The sequence below is a fragment of the Vipera berus genome (genome assembly GCF_964194415.1).
Source record: "Vipera berus genome assembly, chromosome: 1".
Taxonomy (NCBI): Eukaryota; Metazoa; Chordata; class Lepidosauria; order Squamata; family Viperidae; genus Vipera; species Vipera berus.
Window position 1 is genome coordinate 52,358,959 of NC_138202.1, and position 17,158 is coordinate 52,376,116.

The 17,158-nt window shown below is 38.7% G+C and overlaps 1 protein-coding gene across 1 annotated transcript in view; it reads right to left on the minus strand.

The window, feature by feature from the left end:
- TTLL5 (tubulin tyrosine ligase like 5) overlaps positions 1 to 17,158 on the minus strand; it is a 145,993-nt gene that overhangs the window by 110,355 nt on the left and 18,480 nt on the right. Inside the window, exons 8-12 of the mRNA XM_081343313.1 lie at positions 15,392 to 15,461; positions 15,036 to 15,120; positions 7,081 to 7,182; positions 6,771 to 6,862; positions 4,819 to 4,926 (exon numbers count right to left, since the gene is read on the minus strand). Of these exons, the coding sequence (XP_081199439.1) occupies positions 4,819 to 4,926; positions 6,771 to 6,862; positions 7,081 to 7,182; positions 15,036 to 15,120; positions 15,392 to 15,461 (457 nt within the window). The remainder of the gene's footprint in view (positions 1 to 4,818; positions 4,927 to 6,770; positions 6,863 to 7,080; positions 7,183 to 15,035; positions 15,121 to 15,391; positions 15,462 to 17,158) is intronic.

Consider the following 17,158-nt stretch of genomic DNA (forward strand, 5'->3'; position numbering starts at 1 on the left):
TAAATTTAAAAAAAAATGAAAAGTGTGAGATTGCACACTTTAATTTTTAGATTATATGGTTTTAAGTAGATGTTATGGTAGGTCATCTTTTTCTAATCTGGTCTCTAATTGTGCAGGACTTCACCTTGCACCATCATAGCCACAATCAAACTGAAAAAGATTATCCTATGTATACTATTTCTTTGGAAAATATACATAAACTCTATAGAGTTTGTGCAAATTATATTAAAAAAATCATATAATGCTTATGGAAGCTAGTGCTTACCAAGCTATTTAGCTATTCACACATAAAGAAATATGCCATCAAACCAAGACATATGAAATATTCTAGATAATCAGTTACGTCAGTGCAAGCAAGCCAGCTAGACTACTGGTCTTCATGTTCTATAGTATGAATAAACTGGTTTATCAACCAGACTGATCATTGGCTTCCCAATGTGCTAGGATACTATTGGGCTTCTAAATGCTGCTGAAGTTAGATAATATAGTCAATGGTGAGATGTTGTGGGAATTACAGTTCAGAGCCATTTTGTAGGGCCACAAGCGTATCACTTTCCATACCTACAATCTACCATCTATGGAAAAATCAAAATAGCAACTACGAATGGAGATATTTCTAGAGCTGTGGTGTCACCGTGGTTAGAATACAGTATTCTAACTCTGCATTCCCACTGCCAGGAGTTCCCCTCTGACCAGCTCAAGATTGATTCAGCCTTCCATCCTTCCGAGGTTGGTAAAATGAGGACCCAGATTGTTGGGGGCAATATGCTGATTCTGCGAACTGCTTAGGGAGGGCCGAAAAGCACTATGAAGCTGTATATAAATCTCAGTGCTATTGTTATTCTGATTCTGAGAATTTATGCCACCTCACAGAGGTTTTCCTCATTCCTGTTTCCTCAAACCATGAGATTTATTCTACTGTTCTTTAAGATTCCGAACAAGCTTCTGTTGCTTAATTTCTCTCTCTTTAAACTCTAAGCTCCTTGCTAATTTTTCCCATACACCATTGGAAAACAACAGCTCATGCTCCAATTAAAAATCACATCAGCTATTGCAAGAGACATGCAGCTTTCTACTCTAAAGATATAATTAACAAATTGATAATAGGATCCAACGGCCAAACATATACCTTTAATAGCCTTGACATAGTCCTTCTCATACTAAATCCTGTTTCTTCACAGATATGATTCTACCCAGTCTACTATCCCTAGTAGGTACATTTGATATAACTAATATTACTGCACTATTAATGTAATGCTATCTAGGTTGTCAATTATAAGATCAGTATCATGAAATATCATTTATCCTACTAGGTCTGGCCAGCTTTAATATTAATTCTTGATAAGACCAAAGTCATAAAAAGCTTTTAGCCTGCATTTTCTAATTTTACAGCTTCCATCCTGTATTGTATAGAGAGTTGGAGGAAACAGTAGATGACTGCCAAAGGAAAACCTTTAGGGCAGTTACTAGAAAGCAAGTGAAGGCATTCACTGGTACTAACCATTGGAGTCATTTCCATCTGCCTTGCCAGAGAAGTCTCAATTCTTTGCCAACATGTATCTCTAAAGCTCTTATATTAAAGCTTTGCTTAATGTAAGCTCTATTACCACTACATGGTACAATCAAGAAAAATAAAAGTTTAGCCAAAAAAAGCAAACAAAAAAAACCCCAACACTCACCAACATGAGCATATTTCAGCTTATACACACATGGGGAAAATATCCCTATCAACCCCCTTTCTGTGGTTGATCAAAAATCTGAGGATAATCTAACAAGTATACCCATTCAACGGAATTGTAAGAAGAGCTTACTTCCTATATAGTTATTTGAAAAAAAAGGAACCTGCCCTTGCCAAATGAGGCTAATTCTGAGAACAAAACCTCATAAATTGTGCAAGTTATCTTTTGTTAAATGTAGCTGGCTAAGATTTTGACTGTTGCTTTGGCATTATTGTAAAAGGTATTATCATCAATCATCCTGCACAAACTGGTTTTATGAAAGGGCATCAGGCCACTGAAAACATTAGATTATTTGTAGATACCTAAGCCTGTCGATCAGAAGGTCGGCAGTTTGGTGGGTCGAATCCCGAGTGCCGCGTAACAGAGTGAGCGCCTGTTACTCGTCCCAGCTTCTGCCAACCTAGCAGTTCGAAAGCACGTAAAAATGCAAGTAGAAAAATAGGGACCACTACAGTGGGAAGGTAACAGCATTCCATGCGCCTTTGGCGTCCAGTCATGCCGGCCACATGACCACGGAGACGTCCTCGGACAAGCGCTGGCTCTTCAGCTTTGAAACGGAGATGAGCACCGGCCCCTAGAGTCGGAAACGACTAGCACGCATGTGCGGGGGAACCTTTACCTTTTTAAGCAGGAAGTAGAGGAAGTAAACATTTAAAAATATTATACTGATGTTCAATTATATTCCTAAAGTCTGGAACTTGTCTATTTATGAAGAGCGTCCTGGACAGGGACAGTCAAAGGGCCATGTGGCCTATGGGCCATAAGATGCCCAGGTCTGGATTAGACAATATACTTCTATGTTCTCAAGATTCACTTTCTTATTTAAAAAACTGAGTTGTATTAATTTGCATAAAGACATAACTATTACATTCTATTTAGAAAATTAGAAAAAAACATTTTTTCTTCTTTCACCCTTTACATTTGTTTTTTTAGTTCTATTTAGATTTTATATATACTTTTGTTTGAATTGTATTTAAAGTTTTTTTAAATTATCACTAGTTTTAAGAATATTGACAACTATTATTTAAAAACAATAATTACAATTCCCAAACCCCAGACCTTGCCTTCCATGAGCTCTAACTAAAGTTCCTTTTAGTCCTTTTTCCATTACAAGGACTAGTATTTCAGGACATTTATGAATTACAAATTTAGGGAATATTTCCATTCATAGCTTCTCAACTACATAAGTGGTTAAATACAGCCAGACATTAATAAGGTCCAGATGCTTCATGAAGTTTAACAGAGAAGACTACACGTATTTTATTCCATACCATCAACTTTTATCTTCCTGTTAAGATTCAGGCCAACTGCTTAGTCTTAGGGAGTTCTTTGCATGTGATGTCAGAAACAGTTTATCCTGGGTCAAAATGTAGAATGTTTCATACATTATGAAGTATATTAAAGAAATGTTTCCAAACCAGCTAAACGACCAAACATATGGAAAGATATTATTACACAAATGAGGGTCGGATTTTTTAAAAATCAAATTATATATATGAGTATGAATAATGGTGTCCATCATTTTGGAAACAATTCATAGCACAGGAAAAGTAATTCTTCATATACAGTAAAAACCCTGGCTTAAATAGGCTACTTAAGGATACAGGTGTTTTAAATCCTGTAAATTAAATTATGATTTCTGTCAATATATCCTTGCATATTTGACTTAAATTGCATTATATATAGTAAAACCTCCTTTTAACAAATGTTCAGTTTTAAATGAACAAATGTGTTTTTAAAGCTGAATAAATGGTTTGCTCCTGTGAGCATGAAAACTAAGAAGGGATACAATGTCCCAGCCTGTCTCACACCTTTATTACACAAGAATTGTATTGTACACTACATTTTGAATATTGTGAGTAGTTCAGTTTGCTATTTTTTTTAAAAAAAATTCTATACAGGAGAAAATATTGATAGATGGAACTTGGGATAGGCAGTCTTATAAAGAATCTAAACACTGACACACTATCTTTCAAAACGCTACAGTGCCAAATTATTCACTGCAACAAAAAGACAAACAAATCCTCCTTTATGCAATGTGTAATATACAAGATTTAATTCTACAGAAGCTGCAATAGTCACTAGTTGATTTAATTTTCAAAATGAGAAAATAATTCGCAGACAGTAGCCAAAGATGAAAACTGATTTTTTTTTCCAGTCAAAAACGGTGTGCTTGATTGTGAACAAAAAAAGAACTATCCTGCTTCACAGCTTCCAGGAATGTATGGTTATTTAGTAAAGAGAAACAGAATACCAAATTTATTCTTAATGAAATCCAGCTGGACATTCTGGTTTCATGTTTAACATTTGTACAGTATATTAAGGTCAGGGGTTGGCGTGCTTTAGCTTAATTTGACCAAGTGCCTTTTTGTAAGCATATCGTACTATCAGGTCTTGTCCCAATCTCTTACTGCATTTGTGAAATGAGTTGTATGGACAAAAGCAACCTGTATTGTCCATTTTCAACTTCAGGGGCATCTAAAGATTCTGTAGTCTCCAAGAAGACATCTTGCTTCCAATACCAACTCTATATAGGTTGTATAAAGGCTTGTTTTAGCTCTAAATGCCCACCAGCACAGAAACATCTCCCAATCCCCACCACCATCACCGAAAAAAATATATTAGAAGCAGGCAAGTCCTATTGGATGGGTGTTCCCAAATGCAGTGTCATAGCAGGCATACAATTCTCACAAGTACAATTCTTAACAGTCTTCTCTTCCCAGTTCAGAATCAGAAAGGAAAGACAATAATTTGCTCTGACTCTGTCAGGAAACAAATTTTAAGCATAATGATCAAGATTGTCAAATGCCAATACACTGTACTGTAAGGAGACAAACCAAAAAACCCACAACCATTATCAATTCCATTTAGAAGTCCTAGACAAGGGTTGTTGACTCCAGAGTGCATCTCTCCTCTGCAAGTTCCAGAATAGTGGCAATGCAGAGATGAGTCTTCATTGAGGTGATGCCAATTCTGTGGAATGACATCCCCTGATACAAACTGATTATATTATATTGTGTACCAATATATTCCCTGAATGTGACAAACAATGGAAAATGTAAAAATAAAGACGATTTACCAAAGCAAACACCACGGTGTGGGACAAAGGCTTTACAGGCTGCTGCAATAGCCAATTCAGCTGAAATTACTGTCTTAATTATCAGATCCTCCACGCTGGCCATCAAAGCTAAGATAAAAATGGAAAAGAAAACAAAAGCAATAATCTTAAGTCAAGAACTATTAACCTACAATATTTTAACAGTGAAAACAAAATTTAGCTTCAGATGCAAAATGATGTCCCCTGATCTTTACAACCACACATTTAATCCTTGTGTTGGATGAATTTGGCATACGTTGCGTGTATTTTGGTGATATTTGTCTGATTTTTCCATCTTATTTATTCCTTTTATTGTACTTATTTACCTTATTTCATTTGTAGTTCAGTTGTTATATATGGTAAGTTGACCAAAATTCGTTTGAGTCAGGTTGTGTCAAAATCAAAACAAATAAATTTGGAACTCTTTTTATTGATCTGAAATATTTTGTACATCTTATATAATTTTTATTTAAAAGATTCTGAAACAGTTTAAAGCAATAAAACTTTGGTTTTATCAAATGTTAAAAGAAGGCATGATAACATATTCACCTTCATGTTTGTTCCCAAGATCTCTTCATGAAAAATATTCCACAAGTTAAGCTTCTAACGTTTTCCAACTGTCACCAGTTAGCCCTACTTGGGATTTTGCTCTATTTTTTGCTATGCCATGTCCATCAGCGATCCTGAACACTTATAAGCTATTAAAGGAAAGTATGACCCCAGATGACTGCCAGGAGAAAATTTTCTATGACAGTTTCTGTATGACACTGCATAGTAAAGGAAGGAAAAATTGAGCTATTTGGGCTTTTGAGCTCTATCAGTTGGAGCAAGTTGTCAAAAAAAGAGGAGTGTGTAATACAAGAGACTTTCTTTTTCAATAAGAATCAAAATATCTTTGAGAACACGCCTACAAAAATTGATTTCATATTCAGAAGCAAACATGGTATTCCCATAGAAAGTACTCCTGGCCTTCTCTACAATGATCTTATTTACAACAAAAAGAAATACATTTCTTGCTATTCCTGAATTATCTACGTTCAAAACTCTCAAAGATATCCTGATGGCCCTCCAAACTAATCTTTGGTTTAAGATCAAACACCCATCTTTCAATCTTGTGACATCCTTGCCCACACAGATACCACAGAAACTGGAGTCTTCCATATTCTCTTGCATACCGTTCCATTTCATATGAGTTCGCGAGCATGTTTGAAATTTTTCATCTTAAATTAAATGGTCTCAAGCAGACATACAGTTAATTCCATGCTTGGATGTGCCAATGAAAGTCACATTGATGAAGAATTTTTTTAAAAAAATTATTTTGCCAGACAAGTCTTCTGTCACCACCGATAACACTGAATGCCTCAAACTAATTATTTCAAAGACAGGCTGAAATTTTCATTGTCAATTAACCATGCTATCGGTAGGCCAATCAAAGAGCATCAGATCTCCTACAGAGTATAAAATTCTTGAATGAAAGGCATTCACTAAAGGAGTCACTGTTCAAAGGAAAGTGCTATTACAAAAGATATATTCACAGAAAAATAAGATACGAGATTATAGCCCAGAAGAAGTACAGTAGTCAAAGTAGAGAAGAACTGTTAGGAACAGTTTCAGACAGTTAGATAACTAAATCTACTAATATTTATGAAGAACAGCCAGTTTGGTACAATAGTTAAGGTATTAGGGTAGAAACTGGGAGACTATAAATTCTAGTCTCATCATAGGTACAAAGATCAACTGGGTGACATTCAGCCAGTCACTCTCAGCCCTAGGAAGCAAGCAATGGCAAACTACTTTTGAAAAAGTTATTAAGAAAACTGTAGAGATTTGTCTAGGTAGGTGCCAAGGGTCAACACTGACTCAAAAGGGGAAAAAATTAAAATGAAAAGGTGTTCTAAAGATGATTCAGGAAATAGTAATAGATATCTGCTCACCCGTTGTATCTTTTCCTTCTTGTTTCAGGTATCTCAGCATTGCACTCATACTCCATTTGTTTCCATAATCCTCCACTTCAGGATCATCACAACTAAAACATAAGAAATACCTTTCATCCTGATCACCTGTGATGGAATTCTACCTCCAAAGTCTGCTTGGTTAATTCATATTTTCATATATTGTTTGATTGCACTTAATAACTGCTTTAAGACACTTTTGTTTTAACACAATATAAAAGAATTAAATACATATAGAAACCGATAATTTATTTCCAATTCAAGCTCAAGATCTCTTAAGAAATCTAAGTACCTGACATAGTCACCACTCTTCTTGTTGACACTATAATTTGTAAGATGCATGAATTGGTTTTTAATATTCTTTGATCCCTGGTCATATCTCACAGTTGCAAACCTACAAAACAAAAATGGACATAACAATTTTTAATGGAAATAAAACTAACCAATTTTTTCAACTGATGTTTCTGAGTTAGCTTCAAAGGTAGCCTGACGTAAACTTGCTGAAGTAATCTACACATGAAGTGACAAGAACATAAATCACATTTGTCAGGGTATTCTGGTAAAAAAAAGCCTACAACTGGTGAGTCAGCTGAAGCAGAGGTCCCTCCTGAGTCAAAATTGGAACCAAAATGAAGCCAATCCAATCACCAACAAATAGAAGCTCCACGTTGAAGGGATTTAATCTGACTATAGGATGTCTCTAACCCAGGCATGTCAAACTTGCGATGTCACACGATGTATTGTGACTTTTTCCCCATTGTCGGCAATGGGGTAGGTGCGGCTTCTGTGTGACACATCTGGCCCGCGGGCTGGCAGTTTGACATGCCTGCTCTAACCAGTGTAGTAATTGGTTAAAGTACTAAAGTAGGAGTTGGAAGACTCAGGTTTTAACCCTCCCTTTGGCATGGAAATCAGCTAGGGGACCTTAGGCCAGTCACTTCCTCTTAGTTCAGATCAGCATCAGACTCTGCAACAAGTCAGCTGAAAAACAAAAACCCACATCATACATCAATAGCTTCACTGGAAGAACTGCAGAGAAAGCAATGCAAGCAGAACCTGTAACCAAGTGGGACAAACATTAAGTACTACTAATACTACAATAGGCATAGTAGCAACAGAAATCAAAATTCAAGAAAGGATTCCTTGAAACAAAGATAGTGACTGCTTTCTATTACTTGAAGCAATAAGGCAGACATGCCAAACACAAGGCCCGGGGGCCAGATCTGGCTTGCGAAGTGGTTTCATGTGGCCTGCGAAGCCATCCTGGAAACAGTGAGGGAACGGCCCCCGCTGCCTTGACCCTGGCCAGCTGGGAGCCAATGTACAATTTCATGGTGGCCATCTATGCTGAAATACATTCAGTCTTAGCTCCACAAGGCCATCTGGAAACAGCGAGGGACTGGCCCCTGCCACGTCGGCACTGCCCCCTGGGCACACGCTAGGGAAGTATCACCCTTTGTGAGGAATGAAGAAATGCACCATTGCCTGGAAGTGGCCAGCACATGGTCCTGCTTACTTTGGGCAGGATAGGGGCTGGGCAGCGTTGCACTTCTCTTCAGATTTGTGCCACCTGGCCCAGCCTCTCGGCACTGTGAGGAGAGCACCCTACTGCCTGCCAAAACCGGGCAGGCTGGGGGCTGGGCAACACTGCACAGGTAACATCCCCTCCCCCAGAGTCCACCAAACCAGATATGTGAAGTAGGCGAGGGCCATGTGCTGGCCACTTCCAGGGGTTGATGCATTTCTTCATTCCTCATGAAGGATGACACTTCCCCAGCTGTGTTTCTTGCCTGTTTTTCTTCCTCCCTCATCTCAAATATTTTCCCACCACTCTGTTCTTAGGAAGGAAGGAAGGAAGGAAGGAAGGAAGGAAGGAAGGAAGGAAGGAAGGAAGGAAGGAAGGAAGGAAGGAAGGAAGGAAGGAAGGAAGGAAGGAAGGAAGGAAGGAAGGAAGGTAGGTGAGGGAGGGTCTGAGGGAAGTCCTGCCTTAGTCCTGCCCTGCTGTCTTTTCACCATCCCCTTGCCCCCTCCTCCTGGCCTATCCTGGGGGGGGTCTCCCATCCTATTGCTAAGGAAGCTTTGGATACAAAGCCAGGTCTCCTCACATGGAGAGGGAGTGGGCCTCCCTCTTGACTTTGCCCTCATACCCATCATGAGCAACCTGGCTAAGGAGAACAAGCATGGCAGCAGCAGCCTTGAGGAGGAGGTAAGTGCAGCTGGGTGCCCCCTTGGGGAAGTGGGGCTGGGCTTAGTGCCATGGGTGCTTGATGGCTGGGCTGGGCATTTGACCTCCACGCCACTGTCCATCCTTCCCCCCGCATGACCTGAGAGGAACAGTGAGGCTCCTCCAGTGGACCATGCCTTGGCACTTGCCTCGGTCCCATGTTCTTCTGCCAGAGACCTTCAGATCTGTCCCACTCCTGCCCAGGCCCCCATGGGCACCCTTGACACGAACAATGTAGAGCTAGCCATGCCCACCCAGTAAGCCACACGCACTCCAGCCACACCCACCCAGTAAACCATGCCCACCCTGGCCACACCCACCCAGCCCCCCCCCCTGAGGGCAACTGCAATGCTGATGTGGCCCTCAATGAAATTGAGTTTGACACTCCTGCAATAAGGCCATCTGTAAGTTCTCATTCTCAGAGTATTTAACAGCATTAACATTTACTGCATTATATTACAATCCCTCCCCTTAGCACAGGGGTCTTCAAACTTGGCCCTTTTATGACTTGTGGACTTCAACTCCCAGAATTCCTCAGCCAGTGTGCCTGGCTGAGGAATTCTGGGAGTTGAAGTCCACAAGTCATAAAAGGGCCAAGTTTGAAGACCTCTGCCTTAGCATGAAACAAGAAAAGCTTTATGCAGCACCATACATTCAGTTAATTATATATAGGAAGGTAACAGCGTTCCGTGCGCCTTTGGCGTCTAGTCATGCCGGCCACATGACCACGGAGACGTCCTCGGACAAGCGCTGGCTCTTCGGCTTTGAAACGGAGATGAGCACCGGCCCCTAGAGTCGGAAACGACTAGCATGCATGTGCGGGGGAACCTTTACCTTTACCTTTTAAGTGGAACCTGAAAACACACTTGCAACAACTATCCTCTTTTTTGCTGCCTCTTCTCCTCTACCAAGCCAGAATGCTTTGTTTGCAGCCTTATTAAAGTGACAAACACAGATTCCAGAATCAGGAGAAAACACTCGAGGAGCAGAGCTCCACAATTTTTGTTCTGTTCAATCACAGGCAGGGATTACTATTGAGTCACTCTTTTACGCTTATGTTGCATCCTTATCTCAATGTAGGAAATATTTCAGAATCACTTTTCACAGTTAAACAGAATGACTATGAACAGATTATAAATGAATGACGGATTGTAAAGTTTATTGGGGCACTAGAATATTATTCCAGTAACTGAATGGCTCAAAGTAATAACATACTACTGCAAAATAAACTCTTTCCAGGATCTGGTAGTTTCCAAATCAATTCCAAATCCTTTCTCCAATTCTGAATTCCACCCTACCCCCACCCTCACCCAACAATCATTCCAGCTTCCTTCCTTTCTCTTTTTAACCCATCAATCAAGGGTGTTTTTACATCTTCACAGTAAACCTGACACTCTGATCTTGGAGACCAACAGCTGCAGCCAGTTTAATCCTAAAGTAATTAATCTGCATTAGAAAGAAGTACCAAGGATTGTGGCTCAAAACGGATACATTTGCTATTAAAACAACAACAACGTTGATCATGGAACCTGTTGCCATTTCCCCACTTCCTAAGTTATCTCTGTTCCCAAAATATCAAGGCAAGGGTTACTGTGAGAAGGACTGGACTGCTGCAACAGACTCTGGCCACAATACAGCCTATGAGGTAATCTGAATTCCTTGGCTCGCAGTAAGTACCTGAATTCTTTAAAAAACCACAGGAATCCACAGAGAAAGGTAAATATCTCCACGGAGCCAGTGTTAATTAACAAGCAGGGTAACTAAAGGAGAGGGCCGGAGGAGGCTCAAGAAACAGGAAAGCCCAGTGTCAGAAATGACAAGACGCTGCTGCTTGCTCCTTCATTTCAGAATGTGAATGATTGCTTGGCCACATCCATTTTCCACCCACCCTCTTTCCTTCTCTGGGCCCCTCAGAAGCACATTTGGTTTTCTGCTCAACCCGCTGTACTTCCACAAACAGCTCTGTGTTTTCTCTAGCTTACCACTAGCTTAACTGCAAGTGTTTGCTCAAAAGATACTAGGCCCCAAATTCCCACCTCTTTAAAACTTTTTCTGAATAGATGAAATTTTCTCCTGATTCCAAACAAAGAAAAGTTGATTTTAAGCCTGAAAATAACCAACCTTGTGCCTGACTGCCCCCTGCTGGGATATTATTTTGGTGTAAAGCTTGCACAGCCTTCAAAGCAAACGTTAGAGGTAGGCTGATTGCAACTAAATAATTATGCAACAAAGCAATAATAACACCCACTTTCCAAACATAGGTATTTACAAGATTGACATTTCCAGATTTTATATGATTTTATCGGTCTTTACACAACTGAAACCGGAAGCTCCAAGAGTACGCTAAAATATTCATATAAAATTGCATTTCTGAGGATCAGGATAAAACCAACTACTAGATGGCAGCAAAAGGTTTAATGTATCTTTTTGTTGCCATCAAATGATCATCTGCATTTTTGCAGCAAAACTGTGGTAGGTCTCTGAAATTATCTACTTTAATGTCAACTTTTGTAGAGGATGTAGGGACAAAACAACATTTTCACAAATTAACCTCTCACTTTATACTGTCAGATCTTATTTCTAAAAGACAAAGACAGTGTATGAAACCTTTAAATTATTTCACCTAAGTGAGCAATATGTGGCAGAATTAGTTCACAGCTACTTTTTAAATTCAAAGCAATAACATTATTATCCTTCCTTTCTGGTTTACACTGGTTTATGAGTCTCATAAGCATATATTTCTGAAAGAAAGAGCAATATTTGTATAGTATGGGAGTAATTTATGAAGCGTCTACATAAATGCATAGACTATAGGAACAACATAGAAAGAACTAAGAGAAAGAAAGGCAGGAAGGTACGTGTAATTTAGCAGGCATTACTGAAACCTGCCATGATAAAATTCATGAGCAGAAGGCAAGGACGGAAGGGTACAAATGGAACAGGTCAGATGTGAAGGAAGAGTAGCATTATATCTGAAGGAAATGCATGGATGTACTAAGATGCAAGCATGAGAATCCATGTTTGTCAGGAGCATTTGGGTAAGAACTGAAATAATAGAAAACAACAATAGAAATGTGAGGCATTTTGCCAGGAGTGGCAGAACATCTGGATAATACTCCTCTGGTCCAGATCATATAATTTTTCAGGGATAAGACATATTGTTATATTAGGAGACTACATGGATATCTACTAATAGACAAACTCAGCCAAGACTGCAAGATTCTAAAAATGCTTGCTGTTTTATTTTCCAGAAGATTTAACAAAGAACCAAGAGGATCAGCTGGTGGAAAAGTAAGAAGAAATGGGTACCTTAGGAAGATGTAATCATATAATCTTGAAATTCAAAATATTACAGAAACAGAAACTAAAATATAGTTGTACATACACACTAATTGAGCCAATTTCAACAAACTTAGAAAAGAACTAGGCAGAATCCCATTGGCAGAAATCCTCAAGTCAAAGGAAGGACAGAAGTGTTCAGAAGTTCTAAAAAATAAGATACTGGATGAACAATCATAAACCATTATAAGGAGGAAAAATTATTTGGGGGAAAAGTTTGAACACCAATGTGGATGCTTAGGGAATTCGGACTGAGCCAAGTTAAAAGGGAGATATACAGGAAATAAAGATAATGTAATCATCAACAAAGTCTACCAAGAAATAGCTATTACCAAAAGAAAGTAAATCAAAAAGGTTAAAGCCCCAAAGGAATTTAAGCTCAAAAGTAAAGCTAAAAGTAAGAAAAACGGGGGTGGGGGGTGTTGGCCACAACATTATAACAAAAAGGAAGGATAAGTCCACAGTTTGAAAAAGCTGAGGTAAGGACAAAGGCATAATTCCTCAACAAGTACCTTGAGTTTTCTCCTCAAAGGGGAACAGAATGCAAATGGACTGAAGCAAAACAACCGTCACAGGAGAAACCAGTAACCCAAGGTAAATAAAGAAATGGATAGAAAGCACCTTGCTAACGAACAGCTTACATTTGCAGGACCATAACAATTACACCCAAGAGTCTTAAACTTCCAAATATCACCCCAAAACTCCTATTATGGTTTTTGAGAAATTATGAACACAATCTATAATTAAAGATTAAAGGAAGACAAACGGCAAGCATTCCTATCATCAAAAGGGACAAAGAAAAAAGGACCCGGGTAACTATAGACCAATGGTGGTGAACCTATGGCACAGGGGCCAGAGGCGGCACTCACAGCCCTCTCTGTGGGCACACATGCCGTTGCCCCAGCCCCGCCTTCCTCCACGGCCCCCTCCTCACCAGAGCCCTCCAAGAGAGTTGCCCCCCAAGCGCGGTCCGTGTGGAGCAGCACAGCCAAGGACATGGCAGCTGGGCAGCAAGGACAAGACTCTGCCCTTGCGCCCCATTGCACGCAGATGATATTGCGGGGTGTGGGCGAAGGGCATGGCCACCATGGTGCTACTGGGCCACCTGGGCGAGGCGGGCCATGGAGTAGGTGGGTGGTCCTGCAGGCAGGCGGGGGTGGGCTGGGGGTAGAGAAGGTAGGGATGGAACAGACAGAGGGGGGGCAGGAGTGGTTTTTGGGCACTCGGTCTCTAAAACGTTCGCCATCACTGCTATAGACTGCTCAGGTTGAAGCTGCTGCTGGGTAAAACTCTGAAACTAATTATTAAGCAGGCTGGTTTGCGTTATCAAAACTGAATGAAGTATTAGATATATCAATGACTCCATATCAAGCTGGAGGGAAGTATCAAGTGGCATACCATTGGGATCCATTCTTGGCTCTATACTACATTTTATTCTATGAATGGTAAGTTAGAAAACTTTACGTATGATATAGACATAGGAAGGAAAGCCAATTTCTTAGAAAAGATTTTCAGGATTCAGGAGGAAGCTTGTTGCTATAACCTGAAACAGAGAGCATAAAACAGTAAGATAAATTTCAACAGGGACAAATGCAACTTCCTACGTTTAGATAGGAAAAAGAAAGCCATGTGTGAGGAAGTTTCTAAATTAGAGACAGACAGTCAGTCAGACAGACAGATGACAGACAGACAGGATTGGTGGAAAAAGAGGAGGGAAATCATACTTGACAGCACTACATTTTAAAAGATTACAAGCATTTTGGATTATTAGAAACTGAATATTCAAATATGCTGCTAACCAAGTATAATATCAAGATCAAGAGAAGTCATCATTATCCTCTATTCTGCACTAGGCAGACCACGTCCAGAACGTTGTGTCTTGATTGGAGGAATCCATTTTAGAAAGGAAATATGTCCAGAAAACAGTAATCAAGAAGATAAGGATTCCAAAAAGAACAACTTATGAAGAACAGGTACTGCAAATGTTTAGCTAGGATAAAAGGTGGCAGGAAGACATGAAAGCTAAAAGGCAATCTTGATACCTAAAAGGATATCATGTAGAAGATGGGACAAAACTGTTAGAGTGGGTTCTATATGACAAGAATCAATTGTTCTAAGTGACGAGGCAAATTTTGATCAGGAAAACATTCTTTATTTTAAGAGTTGTCTAACAATGGAGTAGACTGCCTTGGAATAGAGATGCTTAAACAGAAGCTAGACATCCATCTGTCTAAGATGTGGAAATAGAGACCACTTGCTCTCCAGGACCCCTTCCAATTCTTACTTCTATAATTCTATAAAATTTAGGAAATGCAAAAATATCAACAAGCAAAGAGTCTTTAAAATTTGCTACTGTTACCAGAAGCCAAGGGCAGGAAAATATTTCAAATATTATTACATATATTCAAAATTTCTCCACCACTACTTGAAGACCAGTAGCTCAGTATTTAAAGACTTAAATTCTCTGAGATGAAGGTAGAAAACTTAATAACTTAAAGTAAGAGGGACTAGCATATTTAGAAATTACTCTTCATAATTTTCAATTTTCAAAAGTTCAAAAGAACTGTAAGATCAACCAGTCTCTTACTATTCCTAACGGATACATAAAAAGAAAGCTTATGACTGCAAATTCACATGGTAAGGCATTCAGCTTATATACCATAAGATACAAAATCAAGACTTACCGAGCCAAACCTTCCTCATAGAGATAGATGACAAGGGGATCATAGGATGTTACCACAACATAAAGGCGCACATCAAATTTGAAGTCTAAAAACAGACCCAACCATAATTAGTTGCTAGAAATTATTCAGAACGTTGAATCTACTTAAGGACAGAATATAGAATTAGATATTTTCAAGGACCATCTAACGGTCAAGTATCAGTAAATAGAAATATTTCTAGCTTAGATAATAATTATACAGCATTTACTACAATAACAAAATAGAAAACACAACTGCTTTCTTATGGTTCATTAATTCACTGTCAATTATCTTCAAATTTCTGGGGGAAAAACCCCTAAATTTTAATATTAACTCACCATCTATTAGAAGTGGGTTGTTGATGTAACGGGAAACCAGTATGTTTTCCTCAAGGGAAATTTGACTTGGCTATAGAATGAGATAGACAGAACAATGGGATGAAGAACTGAAAAGTTGAATGCTGATTTCACGAAGTTACTTTGTCCGTTACCTTTCAATGAATATTTATTGGGTTAATAAACTTCATGATGACCCCTAATATTTTCTTTCTTTTTTTAAAAAAAACTTTTCTACACCAAACAGGGCAATTGCAGTATTGTTCTTAAAGTGCAGAAACATCCAAGATATCATGCACAGCATTATAATATAGAAGAAAAGGATGGGCCCATTCTACACTGGTAAAACAGTTTTGACTAGCCTCATCATACATAGACTGATATGGATCCAAATTAATGTAATATACTCTAGAGAAGTCGCATGTATAATAAGCATAAACTTCAGATTATACATAAAAAAACATCTTAGAACAACAGCTTCCTTCCTTCTTTCTCTTTCTCTTTCGTTCTTTTTTTCTTCCTTCCTTCCTTCCTTCACCTTTGAGTCAGTGTTAACTCCTGGCAATTGCCTGAACTACTCCATGCAGTACTGTTGACAAGATTTCAGAAGTCTTTTGCCATTATCATCTTCCTAGGGCTGAGTGTGTGTGACTGGCCCAACGTCACTCAGCTAACTTTGTGAAATATATATATATGTGGTTCTAATGGCAATAAGAAAAAGTTGGATCAAATATTATTTTCTACTGCAGCAGCCATCATTCCAAGAATCATGTGCAACAATAGGTCAAGTTAACTGTAGTTAGAGAAGGTTGTTTTTAGCAAGTATGACATACATACGCAAAACATTCCCTAATTACAGAAAATTAAGTAAGCCTTAAGAATGTTTGAGAGTGCTCCCTACATGGAACAAATACGACATATTTGTGAATTTAGCAATCCTTGATGGAAAATGGTTTGAGAGCTTTTTCCAGGTTCTGACCTTTTGTTCACATATTACTTTTTCTTGAAGCAGATCTTGTCCAGCTTTGGAAAGATTTGCTTCATTCACTTGGCCTGCAGTTCTTTAATTCCATGGGAAACAGCCAGGCTGAGAACAGACAAGGCAAACTGTCCCCTTCTAGATGAGATGGGAGTGGGGGAGAGAGGAAGGAAGATGAAAATTTTCACTAACTGAAAGTAATGACTCACAATCAAATTTTATGTTATACCCATTCCAGGAACACCTATATGACTAGTTTCAGGATAGATACAGAATGTAACTTTTTTCTTTTCTTTTTTTGCTTTTTAGTTGTATGAAAGAGTCTTACTGGAGTTATAGTTACTTTAATATATTATTTACCTAAATCCACCACAATGTTCTTATGTGATTGAATTTATTTTGCAAAATACTACCCTACCAGAATGATTAAAGAAACCAGCTGCTTATTCCATACCATTTATAAGATATATAACTTCCAAAGTATCTTTAGTCATCAATCCACAAAGTGAGACTGCACAAAACACACAAACTTCATGTGTGAATGCAACCATCTCAGCATAACTTTAACTTTTTCTTAAAGGTTTTTCTCTTACTCACTGAATACTTCCCAGAATATGTTTTCATGAATTTCTGATATAATACACCTATACGTTAAAAATATTCTCATCCTGGCCTCATTTTCAGCTTCTATTTTATATACTGAGTTCTTTGGAGTGTAAAAGTGAAATGGTCTGGTTCCCACATCACATAAAACCATAATGTGAGTTATTTGCTTTTAGCTTAGTGTAATA